Consider the following 25,827-nt stretch of genomic DNA (forward strand, 5'->3'; position numbering starts at 1 on the left):
GTGGGTGAGGCAACTTGAGAGGACACCTGATGTGGATGCCATCTCATTGGATGGGATTGACACCACTGCTGCATGGAGGGTTGAGGCCGAGAGGCCTCTCATGGATTTTGCTGATGATTGGTTAGTGCAGGATGTAGTGGAGGGGGAGGAGGAGCAGGAGGAGGAGGTGACACCGCCTACCCGGGCTACCACTAGGACCAGTAGAGGACGTGGTCTACCTCCTGTAGCTCATACTTCTAGTTCTTCAGCTTCTAGAGCACATCAGACTCCACTGCCATTTCCACCAGCACAGGCACCAGCATCTACATCTAGAGGGAAAGAGAAAGCTGTGACATTTTCTCGCAAGAGGGGCAGAGGAAATCAATAGGATTAGACTTTCATTTTATTGTATATGAGTCTATGACATTATGACATGATGAGATACATTATCATATTTTTTGTTGATATTTTGAGGCTGAGCTGGGACTCAGGAGTCAGGACTTACTATTCAAGACATGATTCAATGTTATGTGTGATTTTAGCGCTAGAAATGATATTAAACATCTTATATATTAGTTTTCTTATCATATTTATGTGTCAATGTATTTATTTTATGTTGTAGATGGTTTAGATATTAAAAAAATTGAAAAAAAATGAATATTTTTGTACCAAACGCTTTTTTCCCGCTTTTTTCCGCTTTTTTCCCGATTTTTCCGATTTTTTCCGCTTCATTCCCGGCGCCGATTTAATCCCGCTCGCACTTTTCACAACATTGAGATATTCTTACCAAAGCCTTACCACGAGGCAAGCATGTCTACTTCAGAGACAAGATGGGTGTGGTGAAGAACACCTTCCTCGGTAAGAGGGAGTGTTGAAATTTGGTACTGGAGGACAGGTGGTTCCCTAAGGCTTTGATCTTTGGCCTAGGGAAAAGTGTCCAAAAGAATTTAATTTTTCTCCTAAAGTGACTATAATTTTTATAAAGTCAAATCTAATTTAAAAGTGACTTTAAGTGATAAAGTTACTGAAGTCTAATTTTAAAATGACTTTAATAAAGTCAATATAAAATTAGAAAGGAAAAGTGACTTTGGAAATAAATGACTAAGTGGGTCTTTTTTAAAGTGGGGTGATTTATTTGGTCAACCGTTGAGACCTTCAGTGATTTACTGAGGACAGTGATTTGTTGTCGCTGTCATAAAATATCAGATTTGTATATTTGTACTATCACAGTACTTGTTTGACCAGCTTTGACTTCGTTGTTTAGGGTTTGTTGTCACTGTCATAAAATATCAGATTTGTATATTTGTACTATCACAATTCTGGACAGCCTCTTTGACCCCACTTTGACCCTATGTTGACAAGCATTGATTGTGCTAGGGCTGGCCACAAGTTTAACTGCAGTTGACCAACATTTGACTGGGATTTTCGGATTGTTTTGGGCTACTTCTTCTTGCTCTTCGAGGCTGAGTTGACTGGGCTTTGACCCAGTTGATTGGACATCAAATCTAACTTGTTTGACCAGCTTTGACTTCGTTGGTTAGGGTTTGTTGTCGCTGTCATAAAATATCAGATTTGTATATTTGTATATGGCGCATCAGTTGGCCAATTTTTGAATAATTATGTTGTTTAAAGTCCTCTGGCGTTAATGATTGTAAGCAGTTTCGTTTTAAGTTTTAGTGTAGGCTTGATTAGACTCCATGCCCAATGGATACTAGGCAATATTGGTAAGCTGGTTTTGTATGAAGGCATTGGTCTAGAGTTCTTGAGACCTCACAGGGAGGATCTCATCCCCAGAAGGAGCCAGTGTTATCTCTGTTATTTTCTGCAGTGTTTGATGGATTGTAAACAGGTATGGCAACGTTGGATATGCTTGCATGGGCCCCGCATCTGTCGGTTTCTTCCTACTCCTTCATTCTCCTATCTTCCTAAACCCCGCCATCTCTGTTTTATTCCAAGAACCCGCATAAACCCATGTTTCTTTAGCTCGGGCGCTTAACACATGAACCCGCGCAAATTTAACCCTCTGTTGCTTTTGAAATCGCAGCCGTTGATTGCCCCGATCTAACGGTCTCCATTGGATTTCCCGCTCTCTAACCCGTCATCGTTTCCCCGTCGTTGATCGCATCCACCGCGCGATCTAACGGTAGTCGCTTTCCCCGCCGTCGTGACTTGCACACGCGATAACCCGCGGGGGAAGTGGTTTTCCTCCACCACGTGTCACGCCATGACTGTGTTCGCTGCCCGTTATACGGATACCACCTCCTCCGATAGGCGATGCGATAAAACCGCTTACCGCCACTGTACCCTCCTCCCGCGCATTATCTCCTGTGCACCTTCCGCTTGCGATCACCGTCGGATCTGCCCGCCCACGATCTGACGGCTCGCAATGCACTCCGCCCGCTTCTCCCGATAGCCCCTGCAATTCATCCTCTGTCGTGCATCTGCTGGATCTGACAGCCAGTAATTGTCCTCGTTATAGTCGTGCCTCCGCCATTTTGTCCACGCCTTTAACCTGTTCTATGTTTCCAAAGGAAGAAGTCGGCCAGTGTTTCAGCTCCCAGCGTAATAAATCCTCAGCAACCGCATTTAAAAGACAGAATGGCCGAAGGACAAAAAGGACACCCTCGAGCAGTTCAAGCATTTATCAGTGATGGGGCATGTTCCATATTATATGCCACCTGCTCAGAGGAGGACTGCAGAGCACCAGAAAAGGTCGATTTGTTCATTAAGACAATCAGATTGTAGCAGACAATCCATCAGAAGAGTTAATATGTGTTGGTGGTCCATTATGACCCCTCCTCGTGGAACTCAGCAGAGTGTTTTTGTAATCAACCTCTATATATATCCAGAACACAGAAGGTTGAGGTTGATGAATGTTATTTTGATGTAGAGTTCAACTTCTGGAGACTGTAACTACTGTGATATCTGCAACTTCTAGTCTTCATTTTCAGCGAATGCAAGCTTCTTTTGCTGTTAATTGCTCACTTTCCACTTCTTCTTTGTTCCAGGCTGTGCCTGTTATGCAATTATTCATGTGCTATTGATGTTTAGCATTAGAGGGGCTGTCATCCCACCTCTGTGTTAGAATCTAGATTGTATCATTGAATTTGTATGCAGGTTTCTGTTATTTTAATACCAGAGAGTTGGCATCATGTTTGTGCATTAGGAATAGATTTGCAGACCTCCTTACTAGTTGCAGCTGGCCATCACAGGGTCTTGTGCATCTGCTGGTGTGATCAGTATTCTCCCTTTGGTCTAAAGCTTTGTAGTCTGGGGGTGTTCACCCATGTCTGGGGTTAAGCATAGTAGAAGTGGCTATCTGGCTTGAATATGCATCATTCCTTCCATTCATCCACCATTTTCCAACATTTTTGTTGAGTTTGTAATGTTCCCGAGCATCTCTGATATACAACCTAGGAGAGTTTCTTGGGGTGATAACAAGAAGTACTAGCCTTGAGGATGGTTGGGCAAGATTTGGTCCTGGAGCTAAGGCTTGGCTTTTCTCCCAACTCCACAGTCGGAATGTCTTCAAATTTGGAGGAGGGCTAGAATAAAGGCCAACGCAAGAGACCCTAGGATGTCGAACCTTTTCAGTGGCTAACTTGTCGGGAAATTGATGCCCTGGGCACCCCAATGTGGCCAGACATGGGAGAAGGTGAAAGAATAGGAGTTTGGGTGACCACCCATGGTAGATCAGTGCCATAGTGCTTGGGAGAAAGGAGTCTATGTTGATTTTGTGTAAGATTTCTTGGTTTCTAGTCAAGGAGGCCTCAAAATTACTTCACAGAACCCTCTAGGTGAAGTGAAAGAAATCTTGCAGCTTTTACACTTCAAATGTACAAGAGGAATGGCTTGTCAACGTCAAATTTTACCTCTAGGGGATTTCACTCATATTACAAGGGCCAATGCATGGATAGAACATTATAATTGGGACAATCCCACAATATTAAACAAGAATTTGCATGCAGCAACTAGCCTTAAAACAACAAAAATTCCATCCAGCATATATGACAAAAGTAACAAAGAATAGCATCAAAATTTCGTACTTACATGCAGTATAGTATATCCAACCATTCATAAATGACAATAAAGAAGCTCCAAGAGAAGATAAACCAATAACCATACATCAAAATGCATCCATAAATGCTCCAATTCATCCTCCAACAAAAAGTGTGAAATTCTCTAAAGAAGAGAGAGATCCAATCCAATGTGATCATGAGAAATGATCTCACCTCACTTGTATTTATACACATCTAGGGAGTTAGAATTAGCCTCCTCGACCTACATAAGCCCCAAAAATAAAATGATGTACTAATAATACAACTTTTTGGTGGCAATCCCACCAAACTAGCTCAAAACTGAAAAGGTAAGCCTCTCAAGAGGTCAAATAATAATCTATGCATGTCATAGGGGCCTAATGAAGTCCATGGGTGCCACAATGAAGAATAGGACCCTCAAAAGCAGTGGACAAGGGGTTGGACCCTTGTAATAACCTATGGTGCTCCAAATGACTATGGGGGCACACAAGTGTCCTCATGGGTCTCCAAACAAATCAAAGATGTTTGTAGGTTACCCTCAAGGGCTAGGATGATAATGTACGAGATGCCACATCATCGTAGAAGTCTTGGATCATCTGTCAAGTGTATGGTGTAGATCTGGGGCCAACTTGGCAAGATGGATCAAGTGCATCCTCTTCGTCCAATATGTGAACCACGATAAAAATCTCAATAGTTGTGAGGATCCATGAAGTGCAACATGTTGTTGTGGAGGCCCATGGCTCTCAATGCTCACCCTATATGTGCCCTTTAGAGGATTAGGACCCCGTATAAGGAGACCAAGCCCCAAATGGAAACAATCTGCAATCCTGCATAAGATCCAATGCATCCCCTAGGCTTCCATTACAACAACTCATTAGAGAAATCAAGCAAATGAGCTTACCTAACCATGGACCACAAGTGGGGACTTCATAATGGCTTGCCCTTCCATAATGGGCTTCATGATGTGCCAATGTCTCCTAAATTCCCAATGCATTAACCAAGTACCCTATTAGGTGGTTTCCGCTTCTATAGGGGATAATATAGTCAAGGCACATCCGTCAAAAGGTGGTGCATGTGGTAGATAGGTGAATGAGGTAGGGAATGAGAAGCGACAGCCTTCAGTCACATGTTGGGGCACAAGGTTAGCTAATAAGAGGGAAGCCCACAATTGGGTTTATAAGATGTAGGAGGGAGAAATAGTGGTACATGAGGTGCCTGAGCCTTGATTTTTCCACCCTTCTTTATATGTCTTTTGCCTTTTTATGATTTTCTTTGATTAACTGCTCAGGGCTCAAAGGGTTAGAGCATGATGTATAAGATATAGTAGTGAATTCCCCATTTTAAGGTGGGGTGGTTCATCGCCCAACAGGGGTTGGGCCAATCATGGGTTCCGATATGATGAAGAAAGTTCATAGAACTTGTTGTAACCAGGGTGATGGCCATGATGATGGTGGTAGAGCTCATGTATTGGCTTTTGCCCATGTGCTAAATGTTTTTGTTCAAGCCATCTTTTGCATTTTGTGGTACTTTTCCTATTGAATGTGGCCATATATGCTTTTAACTTTCTTTTTAGTTGCATCAACCTTCGGGCTTCATTCCAGGGCATGACCCAAGGTGTGGGCAAGGGGAAGGGGTGAGTTGATCCTATGTGGACCCAATGGAGGAATGTGCACCAAGGTGGAAGAAAATATGGATGGGTTAATGATGAATGGAAAGAGGGTAATATGAGAAGTTAAGGGAGCGGGACCACGCAACCAAAATCAGGGTTTCTTGCAAAATACCATCCCTAGAACTAAATGGTCAGTAAAAGAGATCTCACGAGACTAGAATCCAAGGTTAATGCCTTAAAGGGGTCTGGGGGATAGAAGCACAGACGTAGCCCATTCTTTTTGTCCATGGTAAGAAAACTACAGTACTCAATTCCAAAATGACACGGCATACCTTTAGATTCGAGAGGCCCACCTTCAAACATAGGCTCATGGAAGATGGGCAAGGGACCACATGGTTGGCTCAGATGACGAAGACATGGCACAATGAGCTAGTTGATGGCTGCAAGGGGTTGTTGGCTGTCGGTTGAGGCCCATCTTGGACAATAAATTCTCCTAGGGATATTACCCACAAAATGGTGGGTAACAAGCATCTTAATATAGGCTAACATTTTGATGATATGTAGTACTATTTATTTGTTGTAGTGTGATTTTTTTGGACTCTGCAAGCCATTTAGGGCTCTTTGTTGATGTATTTTCGTTTCAAAGATGGATTGCACTCAAAGCTATTTTGGTTATATCCATTAGTTGTATGATTGAATTTGTATCATCATCATGTAAATATTTTATATATTTCATATTTTATGTGTAATTCACGAATTTGTTATATTTTTTAATATATAGTATACAACCTAAGTAACCGAATTCGTTCTATAGGCCCCACGAATCCGAATCCGTCGTGTCCGACACGATTCTCTCGAAACCTTTTTTGACACGTCGAATCCCCCTGCGTGTCACGATTTTGGAAATCGTGTCCTGTTTTCCTGTGTCCTGTTTATTTTGTGGAAAACAGAATGTTGTCCCACTAGAAGATAAATGTCAAGGTAGAGGGAATAGCAAACAAACTACCAAAGGAAACTACTAGTTGGTCCAAAATAACGTGTTTGTTCAATGTTCCAAAGGTGTTTCAACATTGTGCTGAAGATAGAAGCTTCATTCCCGTTCCTTTTATAGAAGATATATAATCATATTTAACTTGAGGCCTGGGGTTTCTGGAAACTATATAAATTTCTTCATAAGCACAATTGCCCTCAAAATACATATATGTAAAATAGTGATGCCTAGATCTTTTGAAATGTAATATAATTCATTTGACTGCTCAGTGCTTGCAATGTTGTTGGTTGTCTCTTTTGGGAACTACCTCTCATTTATATGTGAACAGCTAAAGAATGAACCGACAATTCTACAATTGTTTGAGTAGACAAAGAATGGATGCATTGACCCAAAAAAACATGATCATATGACCTTAATTGGGTACATTATATGTAGTGATCTAGCTGCACTTTGTCTGCAGAAGATACACAGTAATTGGACATTTTCGTTTTGGGTGATACAAATTTCTATTTGCCATTGGCATTGCACCAGCACTACCTATGTAACACATTTTGATTTGATGACTTAATGAGAAAACTACAGTTGTCAGTGTGTTTATCTTACTATCTTGTAGTTGTAAGTTGTCTTTCAGTTATGAATTATGAATCATGATTTATGTGACCAGTACCACTGACATGTATTTGAATTTTGTATGTACTATGCATGCTATAGATGAAGATCTATGTTTGAAATCAATAAATTTGTATCATTAATTAAAATTTGTGTAAGAAATATCTAATTTTTAATATATATATACATATATTTGAAATATATATATATATATAATAATAAAATAATATATAATGAATCCTACGTGTCATGTTCCGGGGGGTCAATGTGTCCGAATCCGACACCACGAATCCTGAATCCTACGAATCCTGAATCCCCGTGTCAGGTGACTTAGTATACAACGTGTCATCTGTGTCATGTTTCAGGGGGGCAACATCTCACGTGTCGAATACTCGTATTTTCGTGTCCTTCGTGTCCCATGTCCTTGTGTCATGTGACTTAGTCTATTACAAGTTTTATTATTGATAACATGAAAGATTAGGCTTCATGATAGACTCTAAATTTATGCCACGGGGTTTTGGATAGATAGTGATCGGGTGTGTTGTTAAGGCACTCGTAGATGTTAAGTCACTAGTTCAATTCCCCACCCTATTCGGGTGTTATTCTTGGACATGACCATGATGTAACGTCACCAATGCCAAACTTACAAAAAAAAATAGATAGACTCTAAATTTATTTGATGAAACACAATACTAGGCATAGTGCAGTCCTACAAGTTCTTATCACTCACTGTACATTTTAGTCCCACTGGCCTATCCGTGTGGTCATTTATTGGACACTAATAAAATCAGCTTATATTATCTTATCTTCACTAGAAGTCAACTAGTCATGGAGACATCCTTTACAAGTTAATCATGTCTTTAAATAGCAATTAAAAAACTGTGAAAATGGGGAATAACAATAAGTGAAACTTTTAGCATTTAAAAGAGATACAAGTGAAATCACATAATGATGGGTAAAATTCTAAGGTGCAATATGTCAAGATAGCTTCTAAATGGAATAAAGTAAAACAATGATAGCATAATGTTTGCAAGAATAAAACAATTGTTGAGTACTTACTAATTTTCCCTTGAAGTTCTGAATCCAATTCAAGACTGTTGGAATAGCAGCCATTAACTTTGCATATGCTTCAGTTTCATTACCTACAAAGAGAACTATTCTATATAAGGCATCCAAAGGAACGAACATTCATGAACATGTTCAATTTTAATGATCCAGATCATGTACAGCACAAATGTTCCTGGTGGTACAAATCAAACCCTATGAGATTGAACTCCAGATATACACCTATCTTACAAGAGCCCATGATCATATCAGACATCTCACATATACCAATCTGCATCTTTCCTTTCCACATTATTGCTTATGCGACAAAAACATTAAATTACTTTAGTGTTAGTACTTACACTCCAATAATATATCAACTGAAAACTATAAATATTTGTATAATGGTCACTTTAGATTAGTGACGGGTGCCCAATGTAGTGTTACAAGCTATGGTTATGGAATAGGTGGTTCAATAACTTAAGCCACTTAGGGATGCTATAAATATGCCATCTAAGACATGATGTGGTTGAGAAAAATGCATAGCTGCAACTTAAATGATAAAGATTTTTATTTTTCTCTCCACCATTCTCATCCATAACTGTATTCTCCCAAATTTCCTACATGGTATCAGAGCACAATACTGATTCTAAATGTCAAGATTTGAGTTTAATTTTGTAGGATGTGCCTGTGATTGCTAAGATGAAGAACAGAAAATCAAAGTTTGTCAGCCTGAGAAGAAATTATCTAAGCCAAGTTTATTTATTAAAAAGGTTTTACTTTTTCTATAGTTTATAGTATTATACAGTAAGGTGAAATTTTATTGAAGAGAAAAGGGGAAGAAAAATACAAAGCATAGAGAACAAACTATAGGGGAGAAGACACATGACCCAAACAAACCCGCAGAAACACACACAAGAGCATGAGAACTCAAATGCAAAAGAGAGAAAGTTTGAGCAAGAGAAGAGGCACCTGAACATGCATGGTGCCCAGGCAAATAAAAGTGTTCTGTACAGAATATGTTGATCCATGTCGGAGACACCAGAAATGGCAACACTTAGAACATAGTCATTAGGACAAACATCAGTTAAGGCACAGTGCGTTCAGTGGGCAGAAAGTGTTTGTCCCAAAAATGCAACAATAGATAGAAGTCCAAGCAACACAAGTGATGGAGAGAGATGCTTAAGAAGGGTACACACTGTTATCTATGGAGAAATCCAATCTTGAAGAGCCTCTATAACTTGTAGTAAATAAGTTTCACATTGTTTTTTGTCTTCCACTGTAAGCAACAAATCAAAAAACATACTTAAAATGATTGTATGGGTTGGTCACAACAAAAGCTTATAAAATTTCAAGTGTGAGATGAAGATCTACTTAGGCAAAGGAAAATTTGAAACAAAGAAAAAAATTCCTTATGATCCCCCTAGGAGACATGTTTTTCAGTTATAGAACAGTTGTACAACATCTGACTGAAAAAGAAATTGAAGATTTCATTTTGAGAAAAATCCAATTTTATAGAGTTTACTCCTGAAGACACTAAGATAATGTTTACCACAATGAGACAAAAGAGTTGGTAAACCATGGAGTTGAAAAATTGTTTAGCTTGATTGGTGAAATTCTATTGCCAAAATGAAGGATAAAATAATCCCGATAGAGCACCAACAAAGTCCCTGGAAACTTATTATAATTATCAAAAAAGAATTTAAAGAAAAGGGATAATTTGAAAATGAACGAAGGAAGATTTTCTCATAAAGATTGTTTAATTTCATCATATTGCAAACTGTTTACTTTAAACGGGAACGTTCAAGGAAAAGACGTTAATATCATTATCAGCATGAATAACAAGGAAAATTACATCAATATTCATTTGGCAAATCAGTTATCAATTCCACAACCAAATATAGGTGAAAGTAAAGATATTTTTGGCAAGAAATATTATGAACTTAACGACTTACAAATGGCAATTGATGATTACAAATGTATATCACAATTCACTATTGTAATTGTTGCCCACCAAAAGTGGGTAATCCCATGGGATAAAAAAATTCTCCTATTTTTGACAACCAGCCAGCCAGCCAGCAGACCTATACATTCCTCAATATATGAAGATATGCCACATTTTTCAACCACTTGCACCACTCAAACAACTCTCACCAATGACCATCCAGCATTCCTCTTAAAGGAAGGTGGATTACCACTAGGCAAGTACTTTAACCATTTTGCAATCATGTACTTATACTTAATGTTTTGGGCACTATAACATGGAAAAAGGGGTGATTTGGATGATTAACCGATCTCGATTGTAAATTTTCTCTCTCACCTTACGAAGGGCATTAGTCTTAGTCCCGTGGGACCTCCTCTAAGGTTTTAGGGTTATAGGAGGGGCACCACTAGGGAAACTTGGAATGAAGTAGCATGTCCATAACCTTTCCATACCACTCTTCACCATTCCCCTGATTTCACATCCATCCTTCAGGTCTCCTATCATTGGTTCCTTGGGATTGGCACCTTCAAATCATCATCCTTGAGATGGGGCCAAAAACTTTGCCCTGGAGGTTGACACAACTAAAAGAAAGGTAAAAGCACAACGTGGTCATAATGAAAAAAAAAAATTAAAATGCAAAAGATGACCAAGACATTAATTAGCATGTGGGAAAAATCCTAGCATGAGCTTTGCCCCCTCATTAGCCATCACCTAATTCCTAGGCGCTTGATCCTCCATCACCTAATAAGGAACCCTTGCATGTCACAACCCTAATGAGCGAGAAGTTGACTCATCATTGAGGGATAAATCAATGCTATATCATTAAAAGCAAGGCAAAAAGAAGTAAAAGGTGCAATAGAGGGGTGGAAAAAGCAAGTCGAGGGAAGGGGTAATTCATGCCTCCGTGATTATTCCCTCCATAAATCTATATACTCAGAGTGATGGACCTCCATCAGTTGGTCCCATGACCATGGCACCTTTCCATGAAGCATTGCCCCTCCATTGCCACACTTTCACAAATACTTGTGAATTGAAGGGTTGACATTGGACATCTCACCTCCCCTTAGCGGTTGGAAGCACCTAATAGGCTCGACCATCTAGCCACCCCTAACAAGGAATGGAACACTTTTATGAGACTTGGTCTAGTTAGATATTTGAAATTGATCCCAGTTTGAAGTCTTATTTTGCCCTTAGCAATTAACTATGGCCCATTATGATGCATCTATGGCCATTGTCTTTAATGATTGTTAACTTACAATTGAGTTTGAGATGGTTTTGCCAGGTGGTCCTTCACAAAGCAATAGAGGCCTTGAGGGCACACACTCCACTTGATGCCTAAGTTGTACCATACATCCAGAGAGCATTGATGACCTTGCAAATGTTGTGTTTCTTCTCTATAGCAAAGCATTGGGCACTTTGATGGTCCCAACACTTGATTGACACCATAGATCACCCCCTAATGTTGAGACACTGAGCTCACTTTACTTAGTGTTGGAGATTATTGATCATGTACCCTGCAGACCCAGTATGCCAAGGATGACAAGGGAGGGTTTGTACTATCACTTGGACCCCCACAATGCATAATAATCAAGACAGTAGACACAGAGATTTTTAGGTGGGAAACCCACTACGAGTCAAAAACCATTGAACTCTTCTTAATATTTGTCTTCGAAAATAGTTACATCAAATTTTCAACTCCAACTAAAGGAGGCTCCAACACCTTGTTTACCAACTGCAATTGGGAGGACTCTCCAATGCCCTAGATATGAGGCTCCACCCTGACGGATGCTCCAACTAAAGGAGGCTCCAACACCTTGTTTACCAACTGCAACTGGGAGGACTCTCCAACGCCCTAGATATCAGGCTCCAACCTGACGGATGCTCCAACACCCTACATAATAGCTGCAGCTGGACGGACGCACCAACGCCCTTTGTAGGCTACAACCTACCCTAGCACCATCCTGCCACCCTGAAGTGTTCTCAGGCTCCAACCTAAAGGTGACTCCAATCACCTACCTTGCACCACCCTGCAACCCTAATGAGTCAGCGGACCACATTTCACAATTTTCAGACTAGATCCCCCTATGCTCTGAATCAATATAAAGAAATTGTAATGCAAGTTTTGTTGCTCTGCTTGGTATATATATCATTCTCAAATCTTAGCAGCCTCACTTGCTCAATTTTACTCAATCTGACCACTACATAGTTGTACCTCAAACACAATCCTGCCTTTGCTCAATCACAATGCTAAATCAAGCCACTGCACAAACTGCATATCAAACCCTAGTTGTCACATCCACTGACTATTGTAATTTTACATCAACCATTGTTTCCCTTGACACATTGCAATGCTCACAAACGAATATGCACTAAGAAGCTTATGGCGCAGTTGTTCAAAACCATTATGCCAAACTGCTTTTGCCCTCATGTTGTTGCACTCATGTTGAAAGATGTATCAATCAATATGCTACTAGAACTGATGTCCAATAATGGCTCAGACCTGGATGCCTCCAATCTGTCTTGTACCCAACTGTAGATTGTATTCTTGATGAGCTTGGGATCATAGGATGTCGAAACAATAGAAACCTAGCTACTCACACAAGCATCATCAATTTATGCAAATGTTATTGATCTCAATGCTTTTCCCGTTATTAATTTTGAACAATAATGCTTTCAAAAATCATGTTAAACCATATAGTAAATTAAGAATTCTACAAATTGTCCTTTGTCTTCCAGTTCTCAATTTTGATCCAAAATAACTATACGAAACCCAACAAGCCAGATAAATATTCAACAATTTATGTATTTCCACACTCCTCCCAAATATGACTCCAACCACCAACATTTGTAAATTGTGCAACAAAAATACAACCAAATAAAATAATTGGATGTGGGACCCAACCTCTAAATTACCATATTAAATGGACAAGGTATATGATATATCTCATATATTCGACATATGGTTATGAACTCATATATATCTCATAACATATATTCGACCTGTGGCTATGAACTTTGCGCTATTTATATCATTGCCACAATAAACAAAAGTTTTACATCAACCCTTCATACCAAAGCGATGCCAAGTGTAAATTACATATATTCGACCTCTGGTTACGAACCTGCGTTATTTTATATCGTTGTCACAATCAAGCTCATATTAAGACACAGCTATGGTTTCTTCTGCCTAGAACGAAACACGTCCTCCTTAACAATTTGAATCCAATATACCTCAGTTCAATGACCCAAATGAATACCTTTGTTCACATTCACTACAGTTGCTTGTAAGGTTTGCTTTGAAATATTGTCAAGTCTGCTTAACTTCAATAGGCAAACATTGAAGTAATTATATATGTATATGTCTACAGCTCCACACTATTTCTCATTTAGTTAGATTCAACACCTAGAGAGAAAGCGAAGCATTTTAAGGTGCCTATAGGCCATAGAGATAATCAAACTTTTGAAAGCTCGGCTTCATTCATTTCGCTGCATGTGCTCACTATAATTTTTCAAGCTTGTTCCCTGAGGAAACCCTAGGCCGAGAAGGCCACAAGTATGTATAATTTGACAGCCAAACATATGCAACAAGTGTGAAATAATTTGTGGTAAATCTTAGTTGGACCAAAGCTGCAAGGAGCCCTTTTTTTTAACTGAGTAGTGGTATAAGGCTTGGTCCTTGATCCAAACATCAAAATTTATTTTGGGCCGCAGAGAGAGACTTCAACAATGGCTTAATCTTGGCAGATGGATCCTTGCTATAAAGAGAAAAAACCCTTAATGCTAGACCGAGACTTAAAGGCCTTGTTCCTTAAAGATGTCCGAGATTGAAGGCCTATACAATCACAAAATTTTGATGGTTCAATAGATCTGTAATGAAGCTTTAATGAGAGCTACCAATCAACAAGTCCTGCAAAAGAAAGGTTTCCCAAAGAATCCCTCAAGATTTAAAAAAAAAAAAAAAAAAGTTTTACCCAAGAACCCTTCTACGGCTGATATAGCAGTTCTCCATAAAGGGCTGAAAATTATAGAGCTCAAATTGTCCAAAAGATGATTATTTAGGTGCATATATGGAGGTGATGCCAAGGTCTTGTTTTATAGTCTCTCTTAGATAGAAAAGGCTTTAAGGAAATGAATGTTGGAGTATTCTAAGAAGGGAATTGAATTCAACTTTTGTGTTTGTGTAGGGAGAAATCCCTTGAGGGTTTTTAGATTTTCTAATATGTTTGACTTTAGATCCAAAAGATCGTCACAAACCCTTGATCCCATAAACAATATTTACAATCCACCTTTAGCCATTATTTAATGAATAAAGAAAAACTAGATCATTTGACCATTTGACTTGATCAAGGATAACAACCATATCATTATCCTTTTAGGGTTTTAGCCTAGAAATTAGGGTCTTCAAATTCAAACACAAATATCTCACAAATCAAGAAGCCTCTCACGGCTTGTCATATACCACCAGAAATATCTCAACAAGGAGAATCCATTAGCAAGGATCTCCGAGACAAATTCAATGATTAACTTCTTCAAAAGCCTTTGACAAGTTTGTGGTATGTCATAGTCCGAGGAACCCAAACCCTAGAACTAGGGTTTCCAGGCAACCTTCAGTGGAGCTTCCAACTTGATGTAATTCAAACAAATATAAGAGTGTTCATTAGTCGTTTAATATCAATGACAAGTGTTTTAGTCAAAGTCAAGCGCCAAGGTTGACATCAATGACAACACCATTCAGCACATTCTTGGATTTTGGCCTCTTCTTGAGAACTCGACTTTGCCTTGTGTAAACTCGCTACTTCTAGAGATGTGATCTTTATGGTGCTATTGATATTAGATATTGGTTTTTATCTTGGAGATGTCTCTTTAGAATTGAAAAAAGGTTGTTTCATAGAAGAATTGTAAGTTTAATTGCAAATTTTATTGTTTTCCATGTAATTAATTATTGTTAGGGTTTTTCTTGTTCCATGTCTAAATGCATATTATTTATGGAAAATCTTGGTTGATTATTGCATGTTAAATATCTCTTCCTTGAAATCCATAGGGGGCCTCCTAGAGAGCTTCCACTATTTAATTTGTCCCCTCACACAAAAGATAAATAGGGCTTGTACAAGTGAAAACAATAGGTTTTCTGCCTTACTCCAAACATCTATCCATTATCTCTCAAATTAGCCCTAAGGACTCCATCACCTAAGTAGGAATAGGCACTAACATCATTTGTGTTGGTCAAAAATCTTGAAAACATAAATATTTTCCCTCTCTTTTGTTTTCTAAGCCTTTCAAGGCAAGCCACTAAGGTAATCTTATAGGAGCGAATTCAATTAGGTCATTCGTAGAAGAACGTTGAAGGTGATTAACCTTGAATATAACCTTGGTGATCCATTTAACTCAAAATCTAGCCTTTTGCATGGTTAAATTCTCTAAGCAATTTGTGCCATAGCTAAGGCTTCAACTTAAGGCTTAATTTGAGGGTTTATCTTAATCTTTTGTTGACTACACCTTTTGTAAATATTTTCTTTGATAAACGTATGCCTAGAATAACTTTGTTGTCATAAATCTTGAAATCGTAGGTCATACATGTCATATATAAGCTTGGTGCATGACACGCTACTCCTTTATAAGAAGAATTGTGCCTTTGTCCATTAAAGAGTGCCTTAACCTAACCTATATTTATATCACATTGAGTTGTATTATCTAGAATACATTTTTAGGAGATCACTAAGAAGCCACCCTTGTGGTGCAATTCCACTATGAGCAAGAGGAAGAATGTTGAGGTGATAATGGAAATCTCCCTCATTGTTGCAACAAAGCTTGGCCTTTTCCTTGTGAGGCCTCTCACAAGGCTTGCCAGATTTGGAGGCAATAGTAACTATGTTCGAAGAAAAAATCGATGTAATTTTCAGTTTACCATAGTTTGAAAAACTAGGTACCTTCATATTATACACCAAGAAAAAAATTTCTCAATAAGTAGAAGAAGGTGACACTTCAAGACATTACAATGAAGTCAGATTCAACAGTACCTTCATCCAAAGATCGAATTGAGATGGTTAGATTGCTTTTCAATTTGACAGTTTTGCTCTGCAATTAGAAATTCATACCATCTTGTATCTTTGAAGATGACAACTTCAAGAATTCGAAAAGTGTTGTCAAAATTGTCATTGATGGCAAAGGGTATTGAAGGTTTCTTGTGTAAGCCCATGCTTGTGAGCAGCCTCAAGCTCAAAGATCATGTAAAGTTGCGAGTGTGTATGATGCTTGTCATAGGAATGGCCTTACAGGTGTTGTGATGTGAATCATTGCAGATGTTGTAATGTAAATGCTTGGAGATGTTTGATGAGCCAAAAGAGTGGATGGTGTGCCTGAGTGGAATAGCAAGCAAAAATCAGAATGAAGTAAAATATACACATCTTGTCAATGAACAAACCTATGTATATACGTGGATTGTCTTTAAGAAAAACGTGTAAGCATCATGTAATGCGCAAAAAGAAATCTACATTGGATTTGACTTATGCAATCATCACAGTTAGTTGATGTTACTCTTTTAATAATATTTGGTGTTCCATTAATTTTGTTTTATTGAAAATTTAAAAGAATTTGAAAACAAATAGGTGGACCCCAAAGAGGCAACCTTGGAATACAAAGAGATAGCCTTTCATTTCAAATTCCTGCATGGAACACTAACAGCCAACAAGTTATGTATATAAAAAAATGTTCTTTTGGATGGCAGCATGGTTGGCTAGTTGGATAGAGAGTTGATTGAGTTGTTGTGACATCTAGTTCGTGGATTGCCTGGCAAAGAGAGAAAGAAGAAGAGGAGTCGATGTGGAGCAGAATTGAGGAAGGGGAGGCAGAGACAGAGATAAATGTATGCAAAATTAAAGACCAAACAAGCCAACATATTAAAACTTTGATGCATCAAGGGATTGGTGTCTCCTTTCGGGTAGTAGGCTGAAAAAGAACAGTTTGGAGCCTATAAGTGGGAGTGGGTGCTTCCAGCAAGTTGTAGCTTGCAAAAGAAAAGTGAGGTTGCAGCCTCTTGTAGATAGGAGCCTACAAAAATTGATGTAAGAAATGGGAGTAGGTGTTGCCAGCAAGTTGTAGCTTGCAAAATAGAAGAGAGGTTGAAGCCTCTTGTAGGTGGGTGCCTACAAAAAGTTGATGTAAAAAGGGAGTGGATTCTTGCATTTACATCATAACACCAAACTCCATGGTTTTTCCCTTTATGGATTTCCACTTATATCTGGTGTCTACATGTGTTGCTTTTATGTGTTATTTCTTATGTTGTAGTTTAATGTTATTCACATGTTAAATCTATTATTCATATGATATATTGTTTTTCGTTTAATAGTTCAAATAACTATTGAAAAGAATAGTAAAAATTGTAAATTTGATGACCATGAATGCACTATATTAATTCACCTCGCCCACCCCCTTCCCCCCCCCCCCCTCTCTCAGTATAGTCAAGTTTCCAACAAAATGATGTGAATACATTACAAGACAAAGAAAAAGATTTTAAGCCTTTTCATTGATAAGTTTTCAAGACAAAGCATTTCTAATGGGGAAGGCAATGTTATGAACATAACTATGTATAAATAATATAAATATTAATAATAAATAATGATTAATAAGTATAATTAATTATGAAAGAGCGTCTCAAATGGACATGGATCTTATGAAAGGGCACTCCCACCTAATATATAAACGAGGCCCTCCTTGCACTACCAAAACCATATCAAATTATTCATACAGTTTATATATACATTATTACTCCTATTAATGGATTCTTTTACTATATTCAGAATTTTTTGTATTATTTAACTCATGAACCAGGTTTTGCTATCACATAAACGCTAGGGCACGACTACTTTGCCCAAAACCACATCAATAGATAGAAGTCCAAACGACATTCATGATGGAGAAAGACACTTGCAAAGAGAACACAATATTATCTCAAGCAAAGTCCAATCTTCAACAAAATATCAATAGCAACATACAAAGGGCACTCTAGAAAGATAATAAAGTATTAGCAGTTTCGTAACTTACAGAACATAATTTTATTATTGTTCTTCTTTGATTGTGCACGGGGTAATGAAAAACATAGTTAAAACCACTATAACAGTTGGTCAGAAGAAAAAGCTTATAATAGTGCACATTTAGGTTAGCGCCATTTATCTAGACAATGGAAAATTTGTCAACAACAAAAGAATTCTATCACCTGCCCTAAAAAGAGAAAATAAACGTTCAGCATCCAACAAAAGCAATGTGAATATGTAATTCTAGTGAAAAAGCAATTTCAAAGAGTGGTTACAATTGAAGAGGCAGAAACTTTTACTCTAATGAAACAAAGCAGATGGCAGTCCACTGAGTTAGAAAATTGCTAAGACTGATTTTGGTGGAATTTTTCCATCAAAATGAAGGATGTATCAATCTGAAAGAGCACCAATCGATCTCCACTAAATGTAGATGAAAGCAAAGCAAAAGATACAAAATGCACCCAGGTCATCACCCTAGAAAATCATCAAGCATCCAATAATAAACATTTGTATAATGGTTACTTTAAATTATTGGCATGTGACTGACGTAATGCACTATATTATGGTTAGAGTTGACATAGTCTCCATTTGAGAACTAGAGTCCTAATCCCTAAGTGATTGGTATAAATACACACTATTCACCTCATTTGTAATCATCTCATTCAACTGAATTCATTTATTATTTTTCCCAAGGACACCAATACTATGTTGCCCTACTTGTGGTGGCTCTCTCTTTCTCATGGTTAAATTATCTCAATGAAGTCATGGTATGTGAACATCTTCTTGTGATATATGTTAATTGGTGCAATTTATTATTGTTGGATTAGAGTTTGTTAAAGAGATCATTGTAGATCTACTCTCTCTCAAGATCTAAACATAGTACCAAATCTAGTGTGACTCTTTCTTTGTTATCCAACACCACCGTAGATCTACTCTCTCTTGAGATCTTAACATAGTATCAAAGCTAGTGTGACTCTTTCTTCGTTATTAAACACTACCTCGAGGTTGTTTTCCAAATCCAAAATTAGGGTTTGTGGTTTCAAATCTGAAATTAGGGTTTCCATTACCATATATTTGGACATCTACCATTTTAGGGTTTTTAACCCTTATCTTCACCAAGAAGTTCCTCATTGGCAAATTTCTACGGTTTTTGGCAATTCAAGGAACGTTTCATATTGTTGTCCCCCTTTCAAGGGCAATTCATTCCTCATACCCTTATTTTTTTGTCAACATCCACTGCAAATTTTCAAGGTAGAGTTGGTAGTTTGTGATCCATTGATGGAAAATGGTCCAAACTCAAAGAGACTCCTCAACATGCCAAAATAAGACCAAATATTCTCTCTATATAACACATCACTCACACCAACAAGAGTGTGGAGTTTTGGCCAAATAGATAGGCCATCAAGGACATAATCGATGCTCTTAAAGTTATGGTTTTTAGCTATTGTAACGAACATAATCATAAGTATAGGTTGGGGAAATATTCATCACCTCCAAAACAAAGTGGATTCTCCATAATGGTTTCCAATATCGACAATACTAGCAACTAAGGCATCAACACCTAGGTGATGGTCACACCAATTTTGTAACCTTATGTTATATGAACCATCTAAGGATGGTAGATGGCCTTCCTCTAATTCACCACCTTGGGGTGTCTGTGAAGAATGCATGCCAAGAGAACACATCATGAATACTTTCCCAAAATTTTAGTGGGGAAAGCCTCTCAACCTCGTGAGTTAGCCACAGTGGTATCTGTGAGCCTCTAACCACTCCTCTTGGTGAGGCTAAAAATCTCTTCACCTTCACTGATGAGTTCTCTCTCTTTCCTTAAATATATGATATCATTTCCAAGGATGAATCCCTTGATAAGTTCAAGGAATTTAAATCCTTGGTGGAAAATCACAACACTCACAAGATCAAATCTATCATGATTGATTCTAAAGATAAACACTTTGCTGATAGCTTTCATTCATTTCTCACATTTCATGGCATTATTTGGTGGAAGGCAATCCCTAGGGTGAATATTATATTATTCCTTCATTCATGCATCTTAGAGGCACACTTGGTGAATTTTTTAAGTGGACCTTGAAGCATAGTCTTCTATGTCATGGATTATTTTTATATATTCTTGTTCATACATCTTGGAGGGCATTATTTTACTAGTAAAGGGCAGATAGAAGTGTTCATAAGGCACTTTATCCTAGGGTGCAACTTGCATGGAGTGCTTTATTGTTTTGTTGGAGGGATGTGCCACTTAGGAGATTTCAAACCCTAAGCATCCAACTTCGAGGAGTTATCGCATGCATTTTACTTGGTCTATTCTATTGGAAGGCGCACCATTAAGAGAATATTTTATCATTTGATGGAACACTTGAAATGGTCAACCACTCATTTAGACGATTTTCCCTTCAATTTTCTTCACTTTCAAGCATTAATTAGATTCCTGCATAAAGTAAAATCCAGGTTTTGACCCTGGCTGGGATTTAACCCCTCCTCATGACTAATATTTTCCAGATTTGACTATCTTTCATATTCCTCATTTTTTTAAGTGTTGGACTACTCTTTTTGTTTATATTTCATTGCCCTAACACTTCCACCCAATAATCTTACTTTATTTGAGCATTTATATGCTTGTGTGTGGCAAGAAAAGGGGGTTTAATTTGTTGGTTTCTATATTTTTTTTGTAGTTTTTTATGTTTGAAGTATCAGAATTGTTGAAATATGTAACTAAGTTCAGTTTTCATAATGAGATATGTAATCATGATTTTATGTATCTAATGTAAAGAGAAAAATAAATTTATGATTGTTGTTCTTGAGGCATGTGTTTCATGCTCTACAAAAAATTATTTTTAGGTCAAGCACCCTTTCAGTGCTTCTAGGTCAATTGAGTCATTGTCATGTATTGAAGACACAGTTGGGCATGTTACATATTGTAAAATGAATTTAATTGAGTCAAAGTTGCGTCGAAATACCCTCCAAGACCTTGTCATATACTAGCAATCAATTTGGCCTTCAAAAGGAGCAGTGGGCCTATCTACAAGCACATGTCGACCTCATAGAAGCCTATATAAAGGAGGACTTTGCCTCATTCAAGGGTGCATTCAATCAAGCATCATCAAGTCCGATCAAAGCAAGAAGAGGTGACCTAAAAGCCAGTGAAGGGGGAGATAAGCTCCAGAAGGAAGAATCTGAAGTTTGAAGTATGTTTTAGGGCTGAAGTTCCTGACACGTGCGAAGAAGAGACCATCCTTCTACAGTAGCAAGTATCAAATTGCACACTCAAAGAGAGTCGAGTTTTGGGTCAAGAAAGGTCTCCTTCACAAACCAAAGTAACAAGGAAGAGAAGACAAGTCTAGCAAAGGAAAACAAGGACAAATTTGTCCACCTTCTAGCCACACGTGCGAACTAGGGTTTTTGCAGAAAGGCCAAAATTGCAATCCTGCTACAGCAAACCGAAATTCTGAAGAAGAGTCGAAATTTGAGGTTGTGAAGCAAGTTTGACTAGCGTTGACTTAAAAGAAGGGAAGCACATCAAGGAGTCGCTTTCACTTGGTCTTGCAAGGGTCTTGGTCAAGGGTCATAGGTGTTGTGTTATTTTTTTGTAGCATCGGATGTGTTCTAGCCATGAAATTTGGTGGAGAGGCTAGAATACATGAGATCTCCAAAACCCAGAAATTGTTTCTGGAAACTATGCCTAGAAGTATCTCAATTAGATTATTAATAATATTAATTGGGATAAGGCAAGAATAATCTAGAAACTTACACGAATTGATCCAGAGATGATCCTAGGCATCGATTATGTTTTAATCTTGGTAGTTGGTGCTCCAACAGTGGATTATAAGAGGAGGTCAATGTGGTGATGGAGAAGATACATGAGTGGTTCAAATTCATGAGCAAATCGATTTCCAGAGTAGCAGCAATCAGTTGCCAGAGAGAGAGCTAGAGATCGAAGCAGTGCGAGAGGGGCAAAGACAGTGAAGTCAAAGGAAGATTTCTAGATCCGGTGAATGCATTTGCAAAGAGTCAAAAGAACCACAGAGAGGTTGACGTTGGGGTAGCGCAGTAGCCTCTAGAGGCAGTTTTGATTCTATTGGGGAAAGACTAGTTTCAGTGCCAGAAGTTGCACAGAGGTTCTGGAAGCCAGGAGAGACATTTTCTCAGGCAGTAGCAAACTAGATGACTTGAGGAGAGGTTGATTCAAACTGAGTGTTGAAGGGACTGCTCTAAGGTGACGCAGTAGTTGCGTAGAGCCAGTTTGGACAACTCACTTGGAGCTGAGGTCAGAGCTTGGATTTGCCTGTGGGGTGAGGAAATTTCCTCACTAGATTTTTGTCAGTATTTTCTCTTCAGGATTGCCAGTATTCAACGTTCAGATTGTACTCAGATTATTTCACTGTTGCTTAATAATAAAACCCTCAATTGTTGCACCGGTTTTCCCAAGTTGGGTTTTTCCAGAGACTTTTGTCCCAAAATAACTGTGTTATTTTTATGTGTGTGTTCTAGCATTTTTTACAGAGTTTATTCTTCTGCAATTTTATTTGTGTAGATTGCAGTGTGATTAATTCAGTATTTTTTTGTAGCAAACAGTAAATAAATTGTTGAATTAAATTAACAAGTAGTAGAATAATTTCCAGTTGCTGCAATAGGATTTCGATTTTCAAATTTTTCACATCTTGCAATTCATCAATTGAAGTTCTATAAGAAGAGAAGAATTCTTGTGGGTTTTCCTCTCAAAAGGAGGGGTTTTGGTGTTATGCTCTTGAGACCTGCGAGAAGATACCGGAATACCAAATATGCGAAGAAATATACCCAGAACACAAAAAAATAAGAAATAGCAGCCTGTATTTTATTATTTAGAAAGAAAAGCAATGTTCACTTGCCTCTTCGAGGGGGAAACCTCCAATAGAGCTGGGCTTAATTACAAAATAAGACACGACGCTCCTCAAGGGGAGTCTCTGTCCTTAATATAGGATTCATACATGCAATACCATGGTTCTTATTAATACCATCTATCTAATACCATGGCCCATCTGCAACTAATTGTGGTCCCTTCTTTAAATGCGGGTCAACCACTTACAATTATTAATATGGGCTTTATTAACTCTTTAACTAACTATAACTATGACTCGACCCTATTACATAAATAAGGGGGTTAGGGTTGGACCCTAACATTTGGCCCTAGATGATAGCCTATATCTTGTGTCCTCTTGTCTCATTGTTCTTTATGATTTGGTAGTTGTTTGATGATAAGAACAATAAATATAATCAAGAGAAAGAAGAAGCTAATTAAGTTAAGTAAAAATACATCACAAGCAGTTATCAAAGTAAGAGAAATCACCTAAGATAGTTGCCCTAGATTTCTCAACATGGTATCAGAGCTAAGGTGACTGCATCAAGGAAAACTAGCTTAAAGAAGGGGCGAAGAACAAGAAGATCATCTAGGAAACATCAAGAGCATCAATCATCAAGAAGGACTAACACTCTCATCATCTTGAAGAAAGTAATTAAGGAGCATCAAAGAAAACCTCAAAACCCTAGCTCATTCAAAGAAGGGTTTTACAATTGATGCATTCTTGGAAAGCTTACACATTGAACAATATTCATCACAAAGAAAAGAAGACCTCAAGGACCCACTCAATCAAAGAAAGACCCTACATTTGAATCACTTTGGGAAAGCCACCACATTCTACATTATCATCAAAGGAAGCAAGAAGAGCCATTGTCATCATCACCAAGGAATCTAGGTGATCTCCCTCTCCTTAAGTCAAGGATCATTTTTTAAGGAAGACATATTCTATTATCATCATCAAGAAAAGCATTGAGTTGAAGATATCGTCATCAAGGAGTATCTTCACTTAACAAGTAAGTATCTTTATATCTGTCTAAATCTATCAAGATGACTTCATTTTGCAAGGAAAGCAACAAATTGGTTGGGTCATCATGTTGAGAAATCTAGGGCATTAGGAATAGGAGATTTCTCTGTCAATGATAACTGCTTGTGAATGTCTTTTACTTCTCTAGATTAGGATCTTTTCTTTACTTATATTATTATAGTGTTCTTCATGAAACATTTACCATAGCATAAACAATAAAGAGACATCATGTTGAGAAATCTAGGGCATTAGGAATAGGAGATTTCTCTGTCAATGATAACTGCTTGTGAATGTCTTTTACTTCTCTAGATTAGGATCTTTTCTTTACTTATATTATTATAGTGTTCTTCATGAAACATTTACCATAGCATAAACAATAAAGAGACAAGAGACACAGAATGTGTGAAAATTTCTAACACAAAATTCTACAGCAATAACTGATTTATTTCTCCTACTTATTTTCCACAATAAGTTATTTACAAAACCCTTCAATAAACATTAAAATAAATTCTACTGCAGTTATCACATAATAGCATAGAGAAAATAGCAGCGATATACAAGCACAAGATCAATCACCTCAACACAGTTATTTTTGGACAATTGTCCCAAGAAAAACCCAATGCAGGAAAATTGGTGCAACAAATGAGGGTTTATTTATTAATCCTTAGCAACAATCTCTTTACAAAGAAAGATTCTACAGAATATTGAGACACTTCTGAGAGAAAACACCTGAGACAATTTTTCTCCTCCTCCTGGAGAAGTTCTAACACCCTGGAGACCCTCTACCCTCCTCTGCATCACTTCTGCATCAACCTGTGTGAGGACTGCGTCTCCAGCTGTGTTGTCTCACTGATCTTCCCTCTGCGTTGTCTCTCAGATGCTCTATGTCACCTCTTCCTCAGTCTCTGACTGATGTTGATACCCTCCTCTTCCTTCACCCTGCTACTCTCCCTCTGAAATCGAACTTCTTCTCCTTGAGAATCGATTTCCCTCGGTCTACTGAGTATTTTCCTAGTATGTCTCCAAATGACTCTCAAGTCTTCTCTTATACTTCTCTTGTTGATGAATCAACAGCCAATATTAAGTCCTTAATCAACGGCTAAGATTAAAACAGACTTGATCCTCGTCTCTTAGAAGCTTCTCACCCATATCTTTATTAATACCCGTTAATATTTTTATTTTTCTAAGTTTAGACTTAGGAACCCCACTAAGAATATTAATTATTTTAATAAATCATCATCTGGGTGGAATTTCTCCAAACAATTTCTAGGTCTTGGAGATCTCATGAATATTAGCCCCTCCACAAAATTTCGAAGCTAGATAACGTCTGATGCTACCCAAAATCAACACACCCTCTTAGTAAGGAATGTGTTCTAACTTCTAGCAATGCCTCCCAATAGAAGCATCACACTAATCCACGTCATCAGTCCTTTGCGTTGTTGATGCTTGGCATGTTGCCCCTCATCTACTAGGTTGTTGCATGTTGTACTGCTTCCCATGACACTGCAATTGTCACTGCTACATATGTACTGCAGCTCCCTCTGACTATGCTGCATCATGTTGCCCATAGCACTACCACTGCTAACTGTTGCACGGCAACTCCCTATATTATTTGCTTCTGCTGTTGAAATGGATTCTTAACCATCCCCATCATCTCCCTGAAATAAACAA

General features: G+C 38.1%; 1 protein-coding gene across 2 annotated transcripts in view; it reads right to left on the reverse strand.

Moving 5' to 3' along the window:
• Nucleotides 1–25,827, reverse strand: part of EMB2411 (DNA replication helicase) — a 268,500-nt gene that overhangs the window by 144,628 nt on the left and 98,045 nt on the right. For both annotated transcript variants that reach the window (XR_016264083.1, XM_089446669.1), the window contains exon 11: nucleotides 8,285–8,367. Coding sequence is in view for 1 of the 2 variants with exons in the window: in XM_089446669.1 (XP_089302795.1) it covers nucleotides 8,285–8,367 (83 nt within the window). In the remaining variant the exon portion in view is untranslated. The remainder of the gene's footprint in view (nucleotides 1–8,284; nucleotides 8,368–25,827) is intronic.

This window comes from Pinus tabuliformis, chromosome X (genome assembly GCF_031772625.1).
Source record: "Pinus tabuliformis cultivar Carrire ecotype Pingquan chromosome X, CPIR1, whole genome shotgun sequence".
NCBI lineage: Eukaryota > Viridiplantae > Streptophyta > Pinopsida > Pinales > Pinaceae > Pinus > Pinus tabuliformis.